Source organism: Dendrobates tinctorius, unplaced genomic scaffold (genome assembly GCF_039654945.1).
Source record: "Dendrobates tinctorius isolate UK_male_01 unplaced genomic scaffold, ASM3965494v1 ptg000116l, whole genome shotgun sequence".
In the NCBI taxonomy this organism is placed as follows: Eukaryota; Metazoa; Chordata; class Amphibia; order Anura; family Dendrobatidae; genus Dendrobates; species Dendrobates tinctorius.
Window position 1 is genome coordinate 10,707,885 of NW_027361784.1, and position 18,713 is coordinate 10,726,597.

Sequence of the window (18,713 nt, forward strand, 5' to 3'; positions counted from 1 at the left end):
GGGGTATTGATGCTACCCCTTTGGCGGAAAATAAACCCCAGTTTTGGACCCAGGTGATTATGCGGGTCACCCCGGACCACCAAGAGAATTGTACATTTTTGGTGTCGCGCAATTTACATGACATTATTGTACTGGGTTTTCTGTGGTTGCAGACCCATAATCCTGTTTTGAATTGAAAATCTGTGTCTGTGGTGAGTTGGGGTTGTCAATGTGCTCTTGTTGACACTCCTGTTTTCTCCACCTCTCCCCAGTCTCAAGATGTTCCAGACTATTTGGCTGATTTTTCTGTTGTATTTAGTGAGAGTAAGTCTGCATCTTTGCCTCCTCATAGGAGTTATGACTGTCCAATTGAGTTAATGCCCGGGTGTAAATTTCCCAAGGGTCAGCTTTTCAACTTATCGGTACCTGAACATGATGCTATGCGATCTTATATCAAGGAGTCGTTAGAGAAGGGTCATGTAAGACCATCCTCTTCACCTTTAGGTGCTGGGGATTTTTTTTGTGGCCAAGAAAGATGGCTCATAAATGCCATGTATTAACTATCGCTCCCTTAATAAGATCACTGTTAAATATCATTACCCGTTGCCCCTGATTTCTGATTTATTTTCCAGGGTCAAAAGTGATTGTTGGTTTACCAAACTTGACCTTAGGGGGGCATATAATCTTATTCGCATCAAGCACGGGGATGAATGGAAGATGACTTTTAATACTCCAGAGGGACATTTTGAGTACCTGGTGATGCCTTTTGGGCTCACTAATGCCCCTTCCGTCTTCCAGTCTTTTATGAACGATATTTTCCGGGACTTTGTGGATAAGTTTTTGATCATTTATCTGGATGATATTTTGATTTTTTCCAGTGATTGGGATTCTCATGTGGAACATGTTTTGACTGTGTTCCGGATCTTGAGAGAAAATACTCTGTATGTAAAGGGATCGAAATGTCTCTTTGGTGTACAGAGGATTTTGTTTTTGGGATTCATTTTGTTCCTGTCTGCTATTGAAATGGACCTGGCCAAGGTACAGGCCATTCATGATTGGGTTCAGCCCACTTCCCTGAAGGCTCTCCAGAAGTTTTTGGGTTTTTCTAACTTCTATCGTAAATGTATAAGTAATTTTTCTGGTATTATTAAACCACTGACATATTTGACCAAAAAAGGCGCTGATGTGGTGAATTGTGTCTCGGCGTTTCAGGAGCTTAAGCGGAGATTCACTTCTGCTCCAGTTCTGCGGCAACCTGATGTTTCACTCCCATTTCAGGTGGAGGTAGATGCTTCTGAGATTGGTGCAGGAGCCGTTTTATCTCAAAGGGATCCGGTAACCTCTAAGATGAATCCCTGTGCCTTCTTTTCTTGAAAATTTTCCCCATCTGACCGTAACTATGACGTGGGGAATCGGGAGTTGTTGGCCATGAAGTGGGCATTTGAAGAGTGGAGACATTGGTTGGAGGTAGCTAGACATCAAGTTGTGGTCCTTACCGACCACAAGAATTTGATTTATCTTGAATCAGCCAAACGCCTGAACCCTAGACAAGCTAGGTGGGCCTTGTTTTTCACGCGTTTTAATTTTGTGGTCACCTTTCTTCTGGGCACTAAGAACGTTAAGGTGGACGCCCTTTCTAGGAGTTTCTTTGCGGATTCTCTTGATGTGACCGAGCCTACTACCATTCTAGGTGAAGGTGTGGTTCTTTCCGCCATTTCACCCGATTTGAGACTTGCCGTGGAGGAATTTCAGGAGGACAAACCTGAACGATGCCGTGTGGGGAAATTGTATGTCCCTGACCAGTGGAGGAAAAGCGTGATGGCTGAAATTCATTGCTCCGCGCTGGCTGATCATCCTGGTATTTTTGGAACCAGAGATTTGGTGAGTCGGTCTTTTTGGTGGCTTGCCTTATCTCGTGATGTCAGGAATTTTGTGCAGTCCTGTGGGACTTGTTCCAGATCCAAGTCCTATTCTCGTTCTAATGGTTTGTTGATGCTCCTGCCGGTGCCCAGCAGGCCATGGACCCATATTTCAATGGATTTTATTTCTGATCTCCCTGTCTCTCAGAGAATGACTGTTATCTGGGTGATCTGTGACAGATTTTCCAAGATGGTCCATCTTGTACCACTCCTGAAGTTGCCATCCTCTTCTGAGTTGGTGCCCATGTTTTTGCAACAGGTGGTTCGTTTGCACGGGATTCCTGAGAACATTGTGTCAGGCAGAGTAGTCCAGTTTGTTTCCAGATTTTGGAGGGCCTTTTGTTCTAAGCTGGGAATTCAGTTATCTTTCTCCTCTGCATTTCATCTTCAGACCAATGGACAAACTGAGAGAACAAACCAGACTTTGGAATCCTGTTTGAGATGTTTCATATCTGCTGATCAGGATGACTGGGTCTCATTTCTGCCCTTGGCCGAATTTGCTCTAAACAATAGAGCTAGTTCTGCCACTTTGATGTCTCTGCTTTTCTGTAATTTTGGTTTTCATCCTCGATTTTCTTCGGGGCAGGTGGAGGCTTCTGCTTGCCCAAGTGTGGATTCTGTGGTGGACAGAATGAAGCAGATTTGGGACCAAGTAGTGGACAAGTTGTCCCACTCTCAGGAAAAGGCCCAACGGTTTTCCAACTGGATAGGACCTTTTGTCCCCAGTTCAAAGTGGGTGATATGGTTTGGTTGTCCTCAAAAAATATTCCGATGATGGTTGAGTCTCCAAAATTCAAGCCAAGGTTCATTGGACCTTATAAGATTTTGGAAATCCTTAACCCCGCTTCTTTCCGTTAGGCTCTTCCAGGGATGTTCAAGATTCATAATGTTTTTCACAAATCATTGTTGAAAAGGTTTGTGGAGCCAGTAGTTCCTGTGGCGGCGCCCCCTGACCCTGTATTGGTTGAGGGTAATTTGGAGTATGAGGTAGAGAAAATATTGGATTCTCGTCTGGCTAGACAGAGACTCCAGTACTTGGTCAAGTGGAAAGGTTATGGCCAAGAAGATAATTCTTGGGTCTCTGCTTCCAATATTCGTGCCCGGAGATTGGTTCGTGCTTTTCACCGGGCCCATCCTGATCGGCCTGGTGGTGTGGATGAGGGTTCGGTGACCCCTCCTCAAGGGGGGGTACTGTTGTGAACTCTCTTAATCCGACTTTTAAGGCAGGACTCCCTCTGGTGGATACTGCTGGTAGTGGAGCTGGTCAACATGATGTTAATCCAACAGCTGCAGAGGATGATTGGAGGAGTGGGGGTAGTGACTGGGAGTACATAAGCGAGCAAGCTTCTCTCAGTGGCTGCTGGTGATACTCCTTTCTCTGCTTTTTTGAGGATATCTGTCTCCTGCCTGACCCTGCATTTTTTCATCTAAGTGTCATTTGCTAAATCCTTTGCATTTGATTTTGCCTTGCTGTCTGGGGTCAGCTTGCTCCCCCTGGGGCTGCTGGCTCCTGCCCTGTATTTTGCATCTTGTGTTTGTTTGCTCAGTCCCCTGCTGTATTAGCCTGTTGCTAGCCGCCAGTTCACACCTGAGTGCTGATATAGTGGGGGCAAGGTTGTGCAAACCTCAGTATTTTTACGCATTAGTCGTGTTGGAATTTTTAGGGTTTTTGCGTGATTGCAGACACTGCCTTTTCTGTCCTGTCGTATCTAGTCAGTGTGGACCCCATCATTTGCTCAGTCTATTTTCTGTCTGTGTCTGTGCTTCATCTTGTCTCACCGACAATATATGTTTGGGGGCTGTCTATTCCTTTGGGGATCTGCTCTGGGGCAGTTTAGATTTCACCTTTCTGTCTTTAGGCTTGGTTAGTCCTCCGGCTGTGACGAAGCATCTAGGGCATCGTAGGAACGCTCCACGGCTACTGCTAGTTGTGTTGTTAAGATTATGGGTCTGCAATCCGCTGAGTGACCAAGTTCTCTGGTGTTCTGGTTGCATAGCCTTTTGCGCTTTCCTCCTTGGTGACCTATTCATAACAGTATTCCCTGTGTGGAAACAATAGGCGTGGGCTAATTGTGCCAAATCTGCTGTATTTATATAGCATTGCTAAACAGCTAGCAGTGCTTGATCCCACAATAGAGAGTGGGTGCAAATTGGTACAATTGACCTAAAATAAGGGAGATAAATCTCATTAATGGCTCCACAACGGGACCACAAAATGGAATCCTACTATTAGTCAGGACAATTGTTTATTCAGTGACCACACAGACACGGTGATTTTAAACAGCACTCTTTAATTAAGCAATTTGAAATAAAAAGTTATATTTTAATTTTATAATAGCATCTTTAGTTAGGGTCTATTTGCCTTTTGGCAATTTGTAAATAATAGGACAGCCTGTTTAGACTGCAAGGTACCTTCAAGTGAGTGTTCCTAGGAATGCTTATTCATGATAACTGTGCAGTGTTAATGGACCTCAAGTCTTTCAGTTTCCTGCAGCACAACCAATGAGATAATTAAGCTTTACACAGTGACCATTCAAATTATCCTTGTACCTGATCTCCATGAAGGCCAGAAGCTGAAGGTCCAGAAAAGAGAATCCCCTACTGTTGCCTCATAATTCCTTATAAGAGTACATAAAAATGGGGATTTCTAAAATAGATGACCCCTTTTAGAAGAAGTGAAGGAAGAACATATTATAGAAGCAGGCTATGCAATTTCTAATGGGCCGACGGTTGACAGCAGTGCCTGTTTAGGTTGGCTCCATACTCTGTGCTAATGGATGTCAAGAACCTAATCAAGAGTTCATATTTCGATAGGCAAGTTAACATTAAGTAACCAAGAAAGAAGAACAAGCCAGAGGGTCAAGCTGCTCTTTTCTACAGTGAATGTGATGGATAACATGGCATGGCTTTGGGGGCTTTCATAACTCACCTCTATGGTGATGATGTGAACGAGCAATGATAGGAGTCACGATTGGGGAGGGACAGAAACACACAGTAGAAGGAGCTCTGCTAGGGTAGGGAAGTATGGTAAAAGATTAGTCCTGTGGGATTAGGGTGGGAAGAAGGAGGTAGAAGGATCACAGTGAGGATAAAGGGAGGGTGTCAGAGAGAAAACATAGGTTAGTAGCAAAAAGAAACTCAGTGGCAAAGGCTTTACAGGGGTGGCAAGGAAACTTTTGGGTGACAAAGGCTCTGCTGAGGTCAGTTGGTGACAGGACACTTTGCAGGATCTGCAGAACAATTGTAGGTAACAAGAGCTTTGTGGGGGCAGCAAAGATAAATAGGTAATAGGGTGTTGGTCCAAGAGCTACCAGGAAAGGACCAACATCTTCTGGAGCTTTTTGAGGAGATTAGGGTATGAGAGAGACAGATGATGATGGGGCTCTGCAAGAAGAGGGGGTTAAACAGTAGCAGGGATTCTGTGGGGGAACACAATCTGGAAGGAAGGGACAGAAGGCGGTAGGCTTTTTTCCGCTTTTGATTGAGCTGCTGACAGGAGTACAGGCTGTACCAACCTGATGGCGGCCCTGCAGATTGTGGAGAGTATGACTGAAGAATCAGACTACACAGGGCTTGTTTGTAGTTTGTTAGTATGGAGACTGCTTAGGAGCTGTATACAAAAAAGAATATGACATGTTTAATGTAAGCTGTATGCACTGTAATTTCATTTTAGATGGATTCTAAAAGGATTGATCTTTTGTTTTCTGCCTTTTTTTCTTTTGCCTATTCCAAAACTATTTTTGGAAAAAAAATATTCATAGACACGAGACTATAAGTACAAGTGTAGACGTGCATGCTTGACTACCCATCAGCCCTGTTTGTGCTAAATGTGTTATTTGGCCTCATGATGGGGGCTGTATTTTTGCCCTCTATAACTTTCATGGTTGGTCACAATTCACAACAGCTGCTATACAACAACGCTGTGGTGAAACCAGTTATTGGAGGCGGGCAGCCTAGATTGTTTTATCCAGAAGGTATTATGATTTACAAGACTTTTCTGCTTGCAGTGTCTGGAAAACGCAAACTTCGAAGACGTGCCGTGGCTGGGACCCTAGACACAACCATGTCAAACACCAATGTAAACCTGGTGGTTTACCAATGCTACTATAAGGACTGCATACCGCCACCTCCTCCAACACAAGCCCCAGTCAGCCCTACAGTCAATGAGTAAGTGTTACTGGAAAGTGCTGAGGTCACCATTTGGAATTCTCAAATTCTACTATAGGGCTCATTCTCACTCACGTTTTTTGGTCCGTGTGCTGTCTATGTGCGCAACAGACCAAATGCAGACAGTACAAGAACTAATTTGAGCAGTGTCAGACTGGAGTGCCAAGGGTCCACCAGTCACCAACTCCAGGGCCCCACTTTTCAACTACATGCAAATGTGACCTTATCCTCATTCACAAATGTTTATAATAATGGTCTGGGCGGATTGTTAAATAAATAAGGTGCCGCCTTTGTCTGCACATAGTGATTCAAGTATATAGTGCCAAGTACTGCTCATATAAGAGGGTGGTGGCCCACCAGAAGATTCTCCTGTTCTCCTGTGGGCCAGTCCAAACCTGAGTGTGAGTCAATGTGTTAGCCTGAGGTCACATTTGCAAGAAACTCGCACAAGTCTCGCGTCGCAATACCCGGCACTGCCTCCGGCAATAGGGACCGGAGTGTGCGGCTGCTTGTAGTTCTATGCAGCTGAACGCTCTGGTCCAAGTGCTGGTGGCAGTGCCGGGTATTGAGACGTGAGACTCGTTACGAGTTTCTCGCAAGGGTGACCCCGGTCTTAGTGCTGTTTTCCTCATAAAACTCAGGTCTGTATGGAAAGAATTTCAGCATGTGAAATCTGGTCTGATTTACGGACAAGACAAGTGCAAGTAAACAGTAGGAGAAGTCGCTTATGTGGACGAGCACTCGGAGATGCACATGGAGCCAGTCACATCAACATGAATGATCTGCAAAATTCAGCATAGTCTGAACTTAGTCTTTGGGAACCTGCAGACGAGTGTATGAAAAGTCAACTGAGTTTCATCCAGAATTTCAACCAGAGAGAATTTCTTTTCTTATTTTTATAAGATTTTCATCCATGTGCGATCCATGTGTCCGATTGTTTCATTCGTTTCATATCCTTGTGATGTCCATGATCGATCTATTTTATACAACTAAATCAAAACATGTACATGATCACATACAGTTTCTTAGGTTTATAACAGAAATCTATTCGTAAAAATTGGATGCCGCTCTAATTTTTTTTCTCTTGCACCCATAGACTTCAATGTGTGAGTCTCATCCAACACGCAGATGAAAGTAATGTATGCTGAGATTTTCTTCTCACGGACAGATGGACTGAGAAAAAAAATAATTCATCTGAACAGTCCTATAGAATGACTCGGGTCAGTGGTGTGCTGTCTGATTAAAAATCACATTCCGATTTTTCACCACTATACTTTCCTAGATAAAATATTCATATTTTTCTAATTTTCCTATGCTGCATATTATAATTTGTTAAAAATGCACTAGAAACGTTTTGCGCAACAAAGTGAATGGGTCCATGAAAAAAAACCAGAGCATCTGAGTGCTGTATGCTTTTTACTGTGCAATGCAGTATGTCGGAGATGATTAGAATTTTTTTTTGCATGGTGACGATAAAATCGGACACATGGACCAAATATGTTATAAACTTGATATTATAGGGTCCCATTTTTGTCTATATTTACCTGTGGGATCAAGAAGAGAGTAGCGTGTGATCCGTATCCATGACCTTTGTGATTAAACTAGCTGATATGTGAACTTGTATAAAACAATTATTTCATCTTTCCAGTTTATGGTCCAACCGTTCCTTCTGGGAATCATCACCAGAAAACAATTATACTGTCCCGACAGAGGGATCCAGTGTCGTGATTCCATCAGGTAACTATGTTCACTTTATTAACCTTATCCACGGGTAATACATGTATAATGTATGTATAAGCAAACATGCTGGTATGAAATGTTATCCGAGCACGCTTGTGTGCTAACCGAGTGTCTTCAACATGCTCGAATAATATATTCATATGTTGGAGTCCCCGCGGCTGCATGTCTTGCGGTTGTTTTGACAGCCATAACACGTGCAGGGATACGAGCATGCTTCGATAACACCTTATCTGAGCATGTTCAGTCATCACTAAATAATTAGTAAAAGTCTGACTGCTGGAATCTCCAACAATCATAGTCACACAGTACACTGTCTATGGCAGCTGCGGTCACACATGTGCACTACCACTTCCAAAGACCCATAGAAGTGAAGGCAGCCATGGTCACACATGTGCACTACTGTTTCATTGTCACAGACAGTCTTTGGGTCCACCATTCTCAAGATCGCTAAATGTTGCCGGACTTGAACTACCATTGCTCATACATTTCTCACCATTATGACCGAGGTATTAAATGCTGCTCATGGGACATACTCTTTGTTATATGGAAATTACAAACAATGGTTAGGATGGGATTCTAGACTATATACGTTTGGTAATTGCTTTTCAAACATTTTAAACGGGATGAAACTAGTCCATTCCCACTGTAAAAGGTACTGTGGTCGTCTTTTCTGGAAGCTTTGAGCAGTTTCCAGGATATCCTGATTGGGAAATACTTTTATAGATACTTGAGTTGTTTTTGGCGATTGACGCTTTAGGTATCCAGTCGTGACCGATGAATATACAGATCTTTTCTGCTATGATATCTGAGCTTGTTAGAGTCAATGCGGGTTATCGGTAAGAAATAAATGTTGAATTCTGTTGATTTATGGATAGGGTTCTTGTCCTTTTCTTCCAGGCAAGTGGGTTATAGCTGACATACAAGTCCCATCCTTGAATAAACTCACTATTTATGGGGTCCTGGAAATGAGGAATCTCACTGACAACTCGACAGGTTCGGCTGTGCCCACCTTCAATACAACAGTACTCAGTGCCACGTACATTTTCATCCAGGTGAAGAACACAAGTACAATCATATCAGGTCAGAATTTAATTTTCAAAAATGTATCTATAAACGTTACTGAAAATTCTTCTCTTCTTTGATTATGAGTAGGGTGGAAGATTGATAGGAGGAACAGAGGACAACCCATTCCAAGGTGAATTACATATTATACTAAGAGGAAATCATTCAAGTCCAGAGTTGTCATTGCCGGATGGACCAAACCAAGGCTCAAAGGTTTTAGGTAAATTGAAATCTAAATGTTGTAGTCATCCGAATGCAATGTGGACATTATAAATGTAAGTGTCCATTTCCTCATCCTTTTTGTGTAGGGGTGTTTGGTCAACTGGACCTACATGGACTTCCTCGCTCTGTGTATAGAACAAAGCTGGCAAATACTGTATCAGCAGGATCACAAATCATCAATGTCACAGATGCGGTAGATTGGAAGGTGAGTTTCATCATTTTTTGTTCATTCTGAGGAACAGAAAAGTTAAATGTGACTCAACTTTCAAACATCATAGCTGGGTTTGGATTGGTCATTATGGTCATCTCATCCTTCGAGAGGTTGCATCATATGCTTCATATTGTCCAATCTTGCAAAAATACAAAGTAAGAAATTATTTAGAAGACAGACGATTAGTAATCCACAATCAGATTCTCTAAATAAACTTGAATTTGTAAAGTTTGTTTTGGGTTGCCCCGGAAGTATTTTATTTGACTAACTATACTATTGGATCTCGACATTATTGAAGATTCTTAAATAAAAAAATGATTGCTTACATTCTGCCACATTTTCCTTTACAAGGTGGGAGAAGATATTCTGATCACCACTACCAGTTATAGTGCCTGGCAGACAGAAACCAGGAATATCATCGCTGTTTCTTCTGACAAGATGACCCTCACTCTAAATGAGACCTTGAGCTTCAACCACTCGGGTAAATGACAGAGTAAAAGATAATTAAAATTAAAAAGGTGTTTTCTGGTTTGGACCATCTGGTTACAGTTCATGAATATCACAACGTTTCTATAATGAGTGGATTAGCTACAGTGGGTAGAGTTGGCTACTTGTAATGAGGTCCACCCATATCATGTGCAATTGGTAAGGAACTCATTGGTGCTGAGTAAGTCTCCTGGGTTAATTATTTCTAGTACATAAGTAGTAAGCTGAATTGAAAGTTTTTTAAATTTTTTTTTTTGTACTCATTGAAATGAATTGATAGGCAAAAGGTCAATTGCTTCATATTAGGGAAGTATTCCTTAACGACTCCAAATATCTCCTGGATTAATTACTTGTCTACATCAATATGAAGCTCAAATAGGGACAACTCCTTATACAAGCTGAATACTCTCCATGTAGGAGGATGTAGACTAAATGAAACAAATATGGTCAACTGAATAATTCTCACGCTCAGGGGGATGGAATGGCATACTGAGGAAATACAATTAACAAGGAGATGTCGCCACGTCAAAAGTCACCAGTTTTTGCTCTTACTTTATTCCTGCTGAACCTCTGAGAATGTACGGTAGTTTTTTTTATTTTTTTTTTTTAAATTGGCCATACAGTTCCCGAGCTAGGGATCTTTTTATTTAATACATTTTTCTCAAAGACCTTACTAAGGGGGCGTTGTTCATAGGATAATTATGCATTGCAACCTAAAGACACGCCCCCAGATAATCCTGTGAGCCACGCCCCCTTGACAAAGACCATAATAAATAGGGATAATTAAAAAGTCCCATATCTCTGGAACTGTATGGTGAATTAAAAAAAGAAATAAAAACAGGATAGTCAGCTGAGTAGTGAGAAAAAAGTAAGTGCAAAAACTTATCCATCTGGTGACAGGTCCTCTTTTATGCATTTTATGTCTATGCCAAATGAGCTCCATCCTCTGATCAAAAGACAGAATACAGTTAAAACACCGGAAGACATAAAATCAAAATACAATGAGCCAATCAAAATTCATAAACTTAAGATTGACAATAACAAATAAAAACAATTGAAAAAAAACAACAAAAATGGGCATATGTCTCAAGAGGACCTCATATGTTTAAAATGTACCTGCCTCTTCACCAAAAATATGTCTTGTTACTGTTATCCCCCACAACAAGCTGAAGCTGCTTTTGCTACAGATACTAGTGTAATAGATCCGACGAAAATATCCTTGATACTCATGCTCTGTAACTTCCACTTGCTGTTTTTCTGAGTGAACAATTCCTCGTCATCAGCGTTCTGACAGATATATTGGTATTGGAACTTACTTTCCCTTGTTCCCAGCATGCATTGCTCTTGCCCTTGACCAATGAAGTGAAAGCCCACCTGTCTGTTATGCCTGTATGCAGTTTGATAGACAGGTGAGCAGCAGAAGAAAGATTACAGGAAGAGGCAGGACTTTACCTATCTCAGCTCTTCTGCTGGTAGGATTAAACTTGACAACAGGCAGTTGACAGGAAGTTAAACACATGGGAGATACCTAGCGGCCGGCACTATGGAGCGACTGTTTGGGTTTAAGTGATCTGCAGATTGTCTGTTTATCACATTATCTATCTGATGAGATCAAGTTGTCTGACATTAGATGGAGCATTTAAATACAAGCAATCAAATAAATATAACAATGGAATACAAGTGCAACTATTACTATGTAGGAAAGAGTAAACTAATATTATGTGTTTTTTATTTATATTTTAGCAATTTTTTATTGTTTTTTTTCCTCCAGCTAACACCTATCAAGTGCCAAACACGACCCTGAATTACACTCTGGCGGCTGACGTTGCTTTACTTAGTAGGAATATTAAGATCATTGGTGAGGACTACCCTGGTTGGTACCGTGAATCATTTGGAGCCCGAGTTCTCGTCAGCACATTTTCAGCCAACGATGTGGAATATCGAGGTATTGTAACTCTTACCAATGCTAATTGTTTCTGTAATAAAGGAGAGGGTCTCTGTCCGGCTCAGAAAAATACCTGATACCACCGGTCACAGTGCTGACCCCACAGAGTACTGTTGAGTCTGTTTTGTCATGTGCTTCCCGTATTTTTGCCTTATAAACAAGACTAGGGGCCAATCATATCAGGAGGCTTTACTGATCATTGAAATATTATGTTTTTGAAGGTAGTGCAAAAATTGAGAATGTGGAATTTTACCACACTGGGCAAGAAGGTTACAGAGATCCCACAGACCCGCGTTACTCACTGGCTTTCCTCAATCTTGGAGAGGTGGGTTGTCACAGACTTTCACTTACTTGTTCCTATTTATTTTGAAAAAAAAAGAAAAATTGGGAAAGTTACAAGAATTTCATATTCTATATTCTCATGTCAAAATGGTGGAAGTGAAGCTTTTTGTAAAAATATATCTTGATTCCAAAAAAAGAACAACACTTGTCTTCTCTTTGTCTGTTATTTATAGGTATCATCAAATGAATCCTACGTTAAGGGATGTGCCTTCCATAATGGGTTTTCTCCAGCTATTGGTGTGTTTTACACAAACGGACTCGACATTGATGACAACGTTATTCACTTCACTGTAGGAGAAGGTAAATGTAACAGACAGGTGGACATAGAAAAAAAGGGACCCCAGAGCAGGGATGCAAATGGACCTTATCTAGTGGGTAATGCCAACCAAGACAGAAGTGAAAAGATATGGTGGCGCTCAGGTGGTAAAGTGGAAAGTGGCAAATGGTGGAAGAGTCACCTTTGAGTACAGAGTTAGCACCAGGAGAGAACGCACTTGGAAGCTGAGCGGGTTGACGATAGGTAGAATAATCGGCAAAGTGGCGATGCACTGACCAGTACTAGCTTTTGAACGACACCATTGGCTTTAACATATTGTGTACTGGAAAACCGAGAAAAAATGCCAAGCGTGGTGAAATTGCAAAAAATGTGCAATTCCACAGCTTTTTTTTTTTTTACCATGTTCGCTAAATGCTAAAACTAACCTGGCATTATTATTCTCCAGGTCATTACAAGTTCAAAGTCTAGGTTCTTTTTTATTTAAGTGGTTAAAAAAAATCCCAAATTTCTTAAAAAAATAAAAAACGGCGCCATTTTCCGAGACCCGTAATGTCTCCATTTTTCGTGATCTCGGGTTGGGTGAGGGCTTATTTTTTGTGCGCTGAGCTGATGGTTTTTATTGATACTATTTTGGTGCAGATACAATCTTTTGTTCTCCCATTATTGCAATTTAGCAGCGACCAAAAAATTCTGGTGTTTTGAATTTTTTTCTCATTACGCCGTTTAGCGATCGGGTTAATTATTTTTTTATATTGATAGATCATGCAATTCTGAATGCAGTGATACCAAATATGTGTATATTTGATTTCTTTTTTATTGTTTTATTGTGAATGGGGCGAAAGGGGGGAGATTTCAACTTTTATATATATATTTTTTTTCATTTTTTTTTTTTTTTTTACTTTTTGCATTCTTCAATAGTCTCCATGGGAGATTAGAAGCTGCAATACATCGCTTCTGATACACACAGGCGATGATCAGATCACTTGTGTGTAGCAAAAATGCTCACTTGCTATGAGCGCCACCACGGGGTGGCCCTCACAGCATTCTGGCAATGACAACCTTAGAGGTCTGCTGCAGATCTCTGATTGTCATGCCGACCCATCGGTGACCCGCGATCATGTGACGGGGTCACCGATGGGCGGGATTAGCAACGTGCTTCCAGTAAGCGCAAGTTAAATCCCGCTGTCAGAGATTGACAGTGGCATTTAACTACTTAACAGCCACGTGTGGATTGCGATTCCACCTGCAGCTGTTTTGAGCATATGTCAGCTGTATAGATCAGTTGTTAGGAGCCCGCATCAAACAGGGAGAGTCCAGCATGGGCGTACTATTATGCCCAATGTCGGAAAGGAAATAAAGATCGTTTGTTCCCCCAAATAATAATAATAATAATAATAATAATAATAAATTTTATTTTTATAGCGCCAACATATTCCGCAGCACTTTACATTTCAGAGGGGATTTGTACAGACAATAGACATTACAGCATAACAATAATCACATACAGTAGATTATAACAAATACCAAGAGGAAAGAGGGCCCTGCTCGCAAGCTTACAGTCTATGAGGAAAGAGGGAGACACGAAAGGTGGGTGGTAACAGTTAACATTATGACTGGTCCATACAATCAGGGTAAGTGTGTAACAGTACAGACACAGAGGGCTAATGGAGGCATAAAGCATGTGGGAACATGATGCGGGGAACCTGGTTATGGTAAAACTTTTGGCTCTGCCACACAGGGATAGATTAGGTTAATGTGTTGGGGTGGTAGGCCAGTCTGAATAAATGCGTTTTCAGGACACGCTTAAAATTGTGGGGATTGGGGACTAATCGTATTGACCTGGGAAGTGCATTCCAAAGAATTGGCGCGGCACGTGTAAAGTCTTGGAGACGGGAGTGGGAGGTTCTGACTATTGAGGATGCTAATCTCAGGTCATCAGCAGAACGGAGGGCGCGGGTAGGGTGGTATACTGAAACAAGGGAGGAGATGTAGGGTGGTGCTGAGCCATGGAGGGCTTTGTGAGTGAGGGTAATAAGTTTATACTGAATTCTGGAGTGGATGGGTAGCCAGTGTAATGACTGGCACAAGGTAGAGGCATCGGTGTAACGATTGGTGAGGAATATGATCCTGGCTGCAGCATTCAAGACAGATTGGAGGGGGGAGAGTTTGGTAAGAGGGAGACCGATTAGAAGAGAGTTACAATAGTCGAGACGAGAATGAATAAGAGAAACAGTAAGAGTTTTTGCAGAGTCAAAGGTAAGAAAAGGTCGAATTCTAGAAATGTTTTTGAGGTGCAGATGACAAGAGCGAGCCAGTGATCGAATGTGGGGGGCAAAGGAAAGCTCGGAATCAAGTATGACCCCAAGACAGCGGGCCTGTTGCTGGGGAGTAATAGTGGAACCACACACAGAAATGGCAATGTCGGGTATAGGTACATTAGTAGAGGGAGGAAACACCAGGAGTTCAGTCTTTGACAGGTTCAGTTTCAGATATAGTGAGGACATGATATTAGACACAGCGTTTAGACAATCGCCGGTGTTTTCTAGAAAGGCTGGCGTGATGTCAGGAGAAGAAGCGTATAATTGGGTGTCATCAGCATAGAGATGGTACTGGAAATCAAATCTACTGATTGTTTGACCAATAGGGGCAGTGTACAAGGAGAAGAGGAGGGGACCTAGAACCGATCCTTGGGGGACCCCAACAGTAAGGGGAAGATGAGAGGAGGAGGAACTGGCAAAAGATACAGTAAAGGAGCGGTCGGAGAGAAAGGAGGAGAACCAGGAGAGAACGGTATCCTTGAGGCCAATGGAACGGAGCATAGTGAGGAGGAGCTGATGATCCACAGTGTCGAATGCTGCAGAGAGATCCAAGAGAATTAGCATGGAGTAGTGACCATTTGATTTAGCTGTTAGCAGATCATTAGAGACTTTAGTGAGGGCAGTTTCAGTGGAGTGTAAAGAGCGGAAACCGGATTGGAGAGGGTCGAGAAGAGAGTTTTCTGAGAGATAGCGGATAAGACGGGAGTGGACCAGGCGTTCCAGGAGTTTAGAGATGAAGGGAAGATTAGAGACAGGTCTATAGTTAGCGGCACAGTTTTGGTCGAGGGATGGTTTTTTAAGTAGTGGATGTATGATGGCATGCTTAAATGAGAAGGGAAAAATACCAGAAGAGAGAGAGAGGTTAAATATTTTAGTTAGGTGAGGGGTGACAGCAGGGGAAAGGGACTGAAGGAGCTGTGACGGAAATGGGTCACTGGTGCAAGTAGTTGGGCGAGAAGATGCAAGGAGCCTGCTTACTTCTTCTTCTGTGACTGGTTCAAAATCAGAGAGTGAGTTCGATGCAGTGGGGGAGGGAGGACAGTACATGGTATGAGGTGATTGGGAGATAATTTCCTGTCGGATCTGGTCAATTTTTTCTTTGAAGTAATTGGCCAGATCGTCAGCTCGGAGCTCCGTGGTTGGGGCCTGTACTCTTGGATTGAGTAGAGAATGAAAAGTGTCAGAGACGTTTCGGGTTATTGGACAGTGAGGTGATGAGGGTGTTGAAATAGGTTTGTTTGGAGAGGTGAAGGGCAGTGTTGTATGTTCTAAGCATAAACTTAAAATGGATGAAATAGAAATAGAACCAATAAATACTAAAGAGTGTCATTTGAACTACAACTGAAAAAAACAAGCCCAGAATAGGCTATGTCGAAGAAAAAAAAGTTATAAGTTTAAAGGGGTTGTCCCATCATGATCAGCCCTGTAGAAATTTCCACCGAAAAGAGCTGAAGTTGCAGTAAGCCATACATTTGCTCCCCAGCGCCTGCCTCCGATATCAAGTGTGCCGCCCCTGAGGCTTCAGTCGCCACAGAGGTACTGCATCTTCTCCTAAGGTGTGGTACCCCACCATCCAGGTAGGGTGGGAACTCCCTTTCACATTCCAACACCTGCACCAAACACACAGGATAGTTCAGCAGGGACCCATCCATGCTTTATGCTGGAAAGGTCATGGGTTGTCTTTTGTGGTCCCTGGCTTCGTAACACGAGAGGTGCTGGGGAGGCGGGTGGAGTTAGCTATAAAAGAGAGGGAAGGTGTAGGATTTCAGATCAGTCTGACAGAAGGTCAGTCTCGGGTGAGTCCCAGAGAAAGGAAGTCACTCAGACAGGAGTGAGGATCCCTGGAAGAGGGATGGAGGAAGGAGTGCTGCAGCTGCCTCAGTGACCTGAGCCAGCTGGCACGGGAAAGGAACAGAAAGAAAGAGACGTAGACTGGAGACTACAGATTCCATAAGAAAGATAGAACAGATCGGAACGAAGGAGAATAGAAGGACCGTGGGAAGCTGGTTGAGAAAGAGAGAGAACCCTTCCAGTCCAGAGCGCAAAGGCCGGGGCCCGGTCCCCGAGGTTGATTGGATCTTTATGTCCGGCAACAGACACCGGAGGAGTAGTGAGCCACTAACGCCTTACTCCCATCATAGACTTGGGACACAACAGCAACTGAATAGAATGCCGGGACGCAGAGAGAAGTCCCCGAAGCAGGCTACAGCTGTCTGTCATACAAGTAAAGACTAGGAACACCTAGAGAGAGGCATTCCAGGGTAGCTAAGTACTGGAGTGCTTCGCACCTAAAGGCGCATTGGAGGAGTCGATCAGTAAGGTACATGTTGGCGGAGTGTGAAAGGGAGAATCCTATCCTGCCTGGAGGTTGGCTGGGGCCCTGACCCGAAGAACACAGTGCGGAGGCAGGCAGTTGTGTGAACTGCAAACAGTGAGTAAAGCTTTGGAACCGCATACTCTGTTGTCCTCCATTTATTCCAGCACCGCCACATCTGGGTACCAGCCTCTATACCATTCTGCGCCTCTCCTCGTCCATTGCACCTACACTGCCCTGGGACTACAGCTCCACCTGTGGGGAGCTACACCATCTTTGCTGTACCACACCATCAGTCCCAGTGGATCTACATGCAGCGCTGGCTTAACATCTTACTTGCCAAACACCACGGGTGGCGTCACGAACTATCCAAATAAACTATTACACCATTAACATCACCGCCATTGATATTGGGCGCCCAGGGCCACGGACCGGGTCACCGCTGCTGTGACACACATTCCCCCTGACACCGGCCCGGTACCGAGTACCCCGAGTGCCCTGGGTGTGAGGGGCGACCCACAAGCAACTCTCCGCCTTGGCACCTAGCAAAGGGGGAATGAAGAAGGGGATCCTCTGTATGATATTAATATTGTAGCATTGGGAGCATATAGAAAGGGGTTGTGAGACAGTCCTGAAAATTCCATAATACAATTCTCCATCATAATATTCCTGGGATGGCTCCATACTGGTTGCTTTATCCTTTGTTAATGCTGAATTAATAAATATATGAATTGTAAATTCTTATTTGTAGGAATCAGAGTATGGGGAGAAAATATAAATATAAGGAGAAATCTGGTAGCCCTTGCAGTTTGGCCTGGCACATACCAAGACCGCGAGGAAGTAAACAATATCCTATGGCACGCTGCAATAGATGTAAGTACGGTTGTTTGGCGCCAATCAGTGTGATGAGGATTGAATGAATCTAACCCTTTTTATCATTATGTTGAGAATTCAGTGCAGATGATTTTATGTTTATAAGTATTATATCTTTATATTGGTCAGAATTGTTTTGTACAAATCAGCAAATTCCCTGCATAGACACTGTAGGTTTAAAAGACAATATTGTGCCTGTCTGAAGCCACCACTAGAGGGAGCTGAAGAGCTTACCGTATACTGTATTACTATTGTATTGTATGCAGTGAGCTCTCTCTAGTGGTGGTTGCAGGAAGCCAATCCCTGACCCAAAATCTGTCTTGTTTTATATTCTAGATTAGTGAAGGAACTGATATTGTCCTGCAGAATAACGTGGTTTCTGGGTTTGAAAGAGCTGGATATCGCATCGATGGAGAAGTTTGCCAAAGTGAGTAACAGGAGTAATATAATAACAAAGAAACTAGACCACTACTATGGATGTCATAATGTGGACAGTTCTGCTAAACAGGTGATATGTCGACCTACGATATGGAAACAGCCAAGTGGGTCTTTGTCACCAGCCTTAAAGCGATTTTTTTTGTTTTTGGAAAAGCACCTGTTCACAGACTATTGTTTGTTTTAAAAAAATCAAACTCTGTTTGACTTACCATCCCTGGTTTACGCCATGAGGCTCCGCCACTGCTCCTGGTGTCTGTTATTGTCTACAGCGCTGACAACACGTCTGTAAAGAAACAGCATCAGATCTAATAAGTGAAATGTCCACGGTTTAAAGTCACATTGAAACATGATAGATGATTGCAATTTAGCATGTGGTGCAGCCATATCTTGTAGTTGTGCTCAAGAGTTGGATCTAAGGTA

General features: G+C 42.8%; 1 protein-coding gene across 1 annotated transcript in view; it reads left to right on the forward strand.

Annotated features, from left to right (window-relative positions):
- The window catches only part of PKHD1L1 (PKHD1 like 1), a 216,907-nt gene that overhangs the window by 157,987 nt on the left and 40,207 nt on the right, over nt 1-18,713 (forward strand). The window contains exons 50-60 of the mRNA XM_073590061.1: nt 5,906-6,065; nt 7,714-7,802; nt 8,703-8,857; nt 8,958-9,087; nt 9,176-9,294; nt 9,652-9,781; nt 11,558-11,731; nt 11,953-12,056; nt 12,247-12,373; nt 17,734-17,855; nt 18,192-18,282. Of these exons, the coding sequence (XP_073446162.1) occupies nt 5,906-6,065; nt 7,714-7,802; nt 8,703-8,857; nt 8,958-9,087; nt 9,176-9,294; nt 9,652-9,781; nt 11,558-11,731; nt 11,953-12,056; nt 12,247-12,373; nt 17,734-17,855; nt 18,192-18,282 (1,401 nt within the window). The remainder of the gene's footprint in view (nt 1-5,905; nt 6,066-7,713; nt 7,803-8,702; nt 8,858-8,957; nt 9,088-9,175; nt 9,295-9,651; nt 9,782-11,557; nt 11,732-11,952; nt 12,057-12,246; nt 12,374-17,733; nt 17,856-18,191; nt 18,283-18,713) is intronic.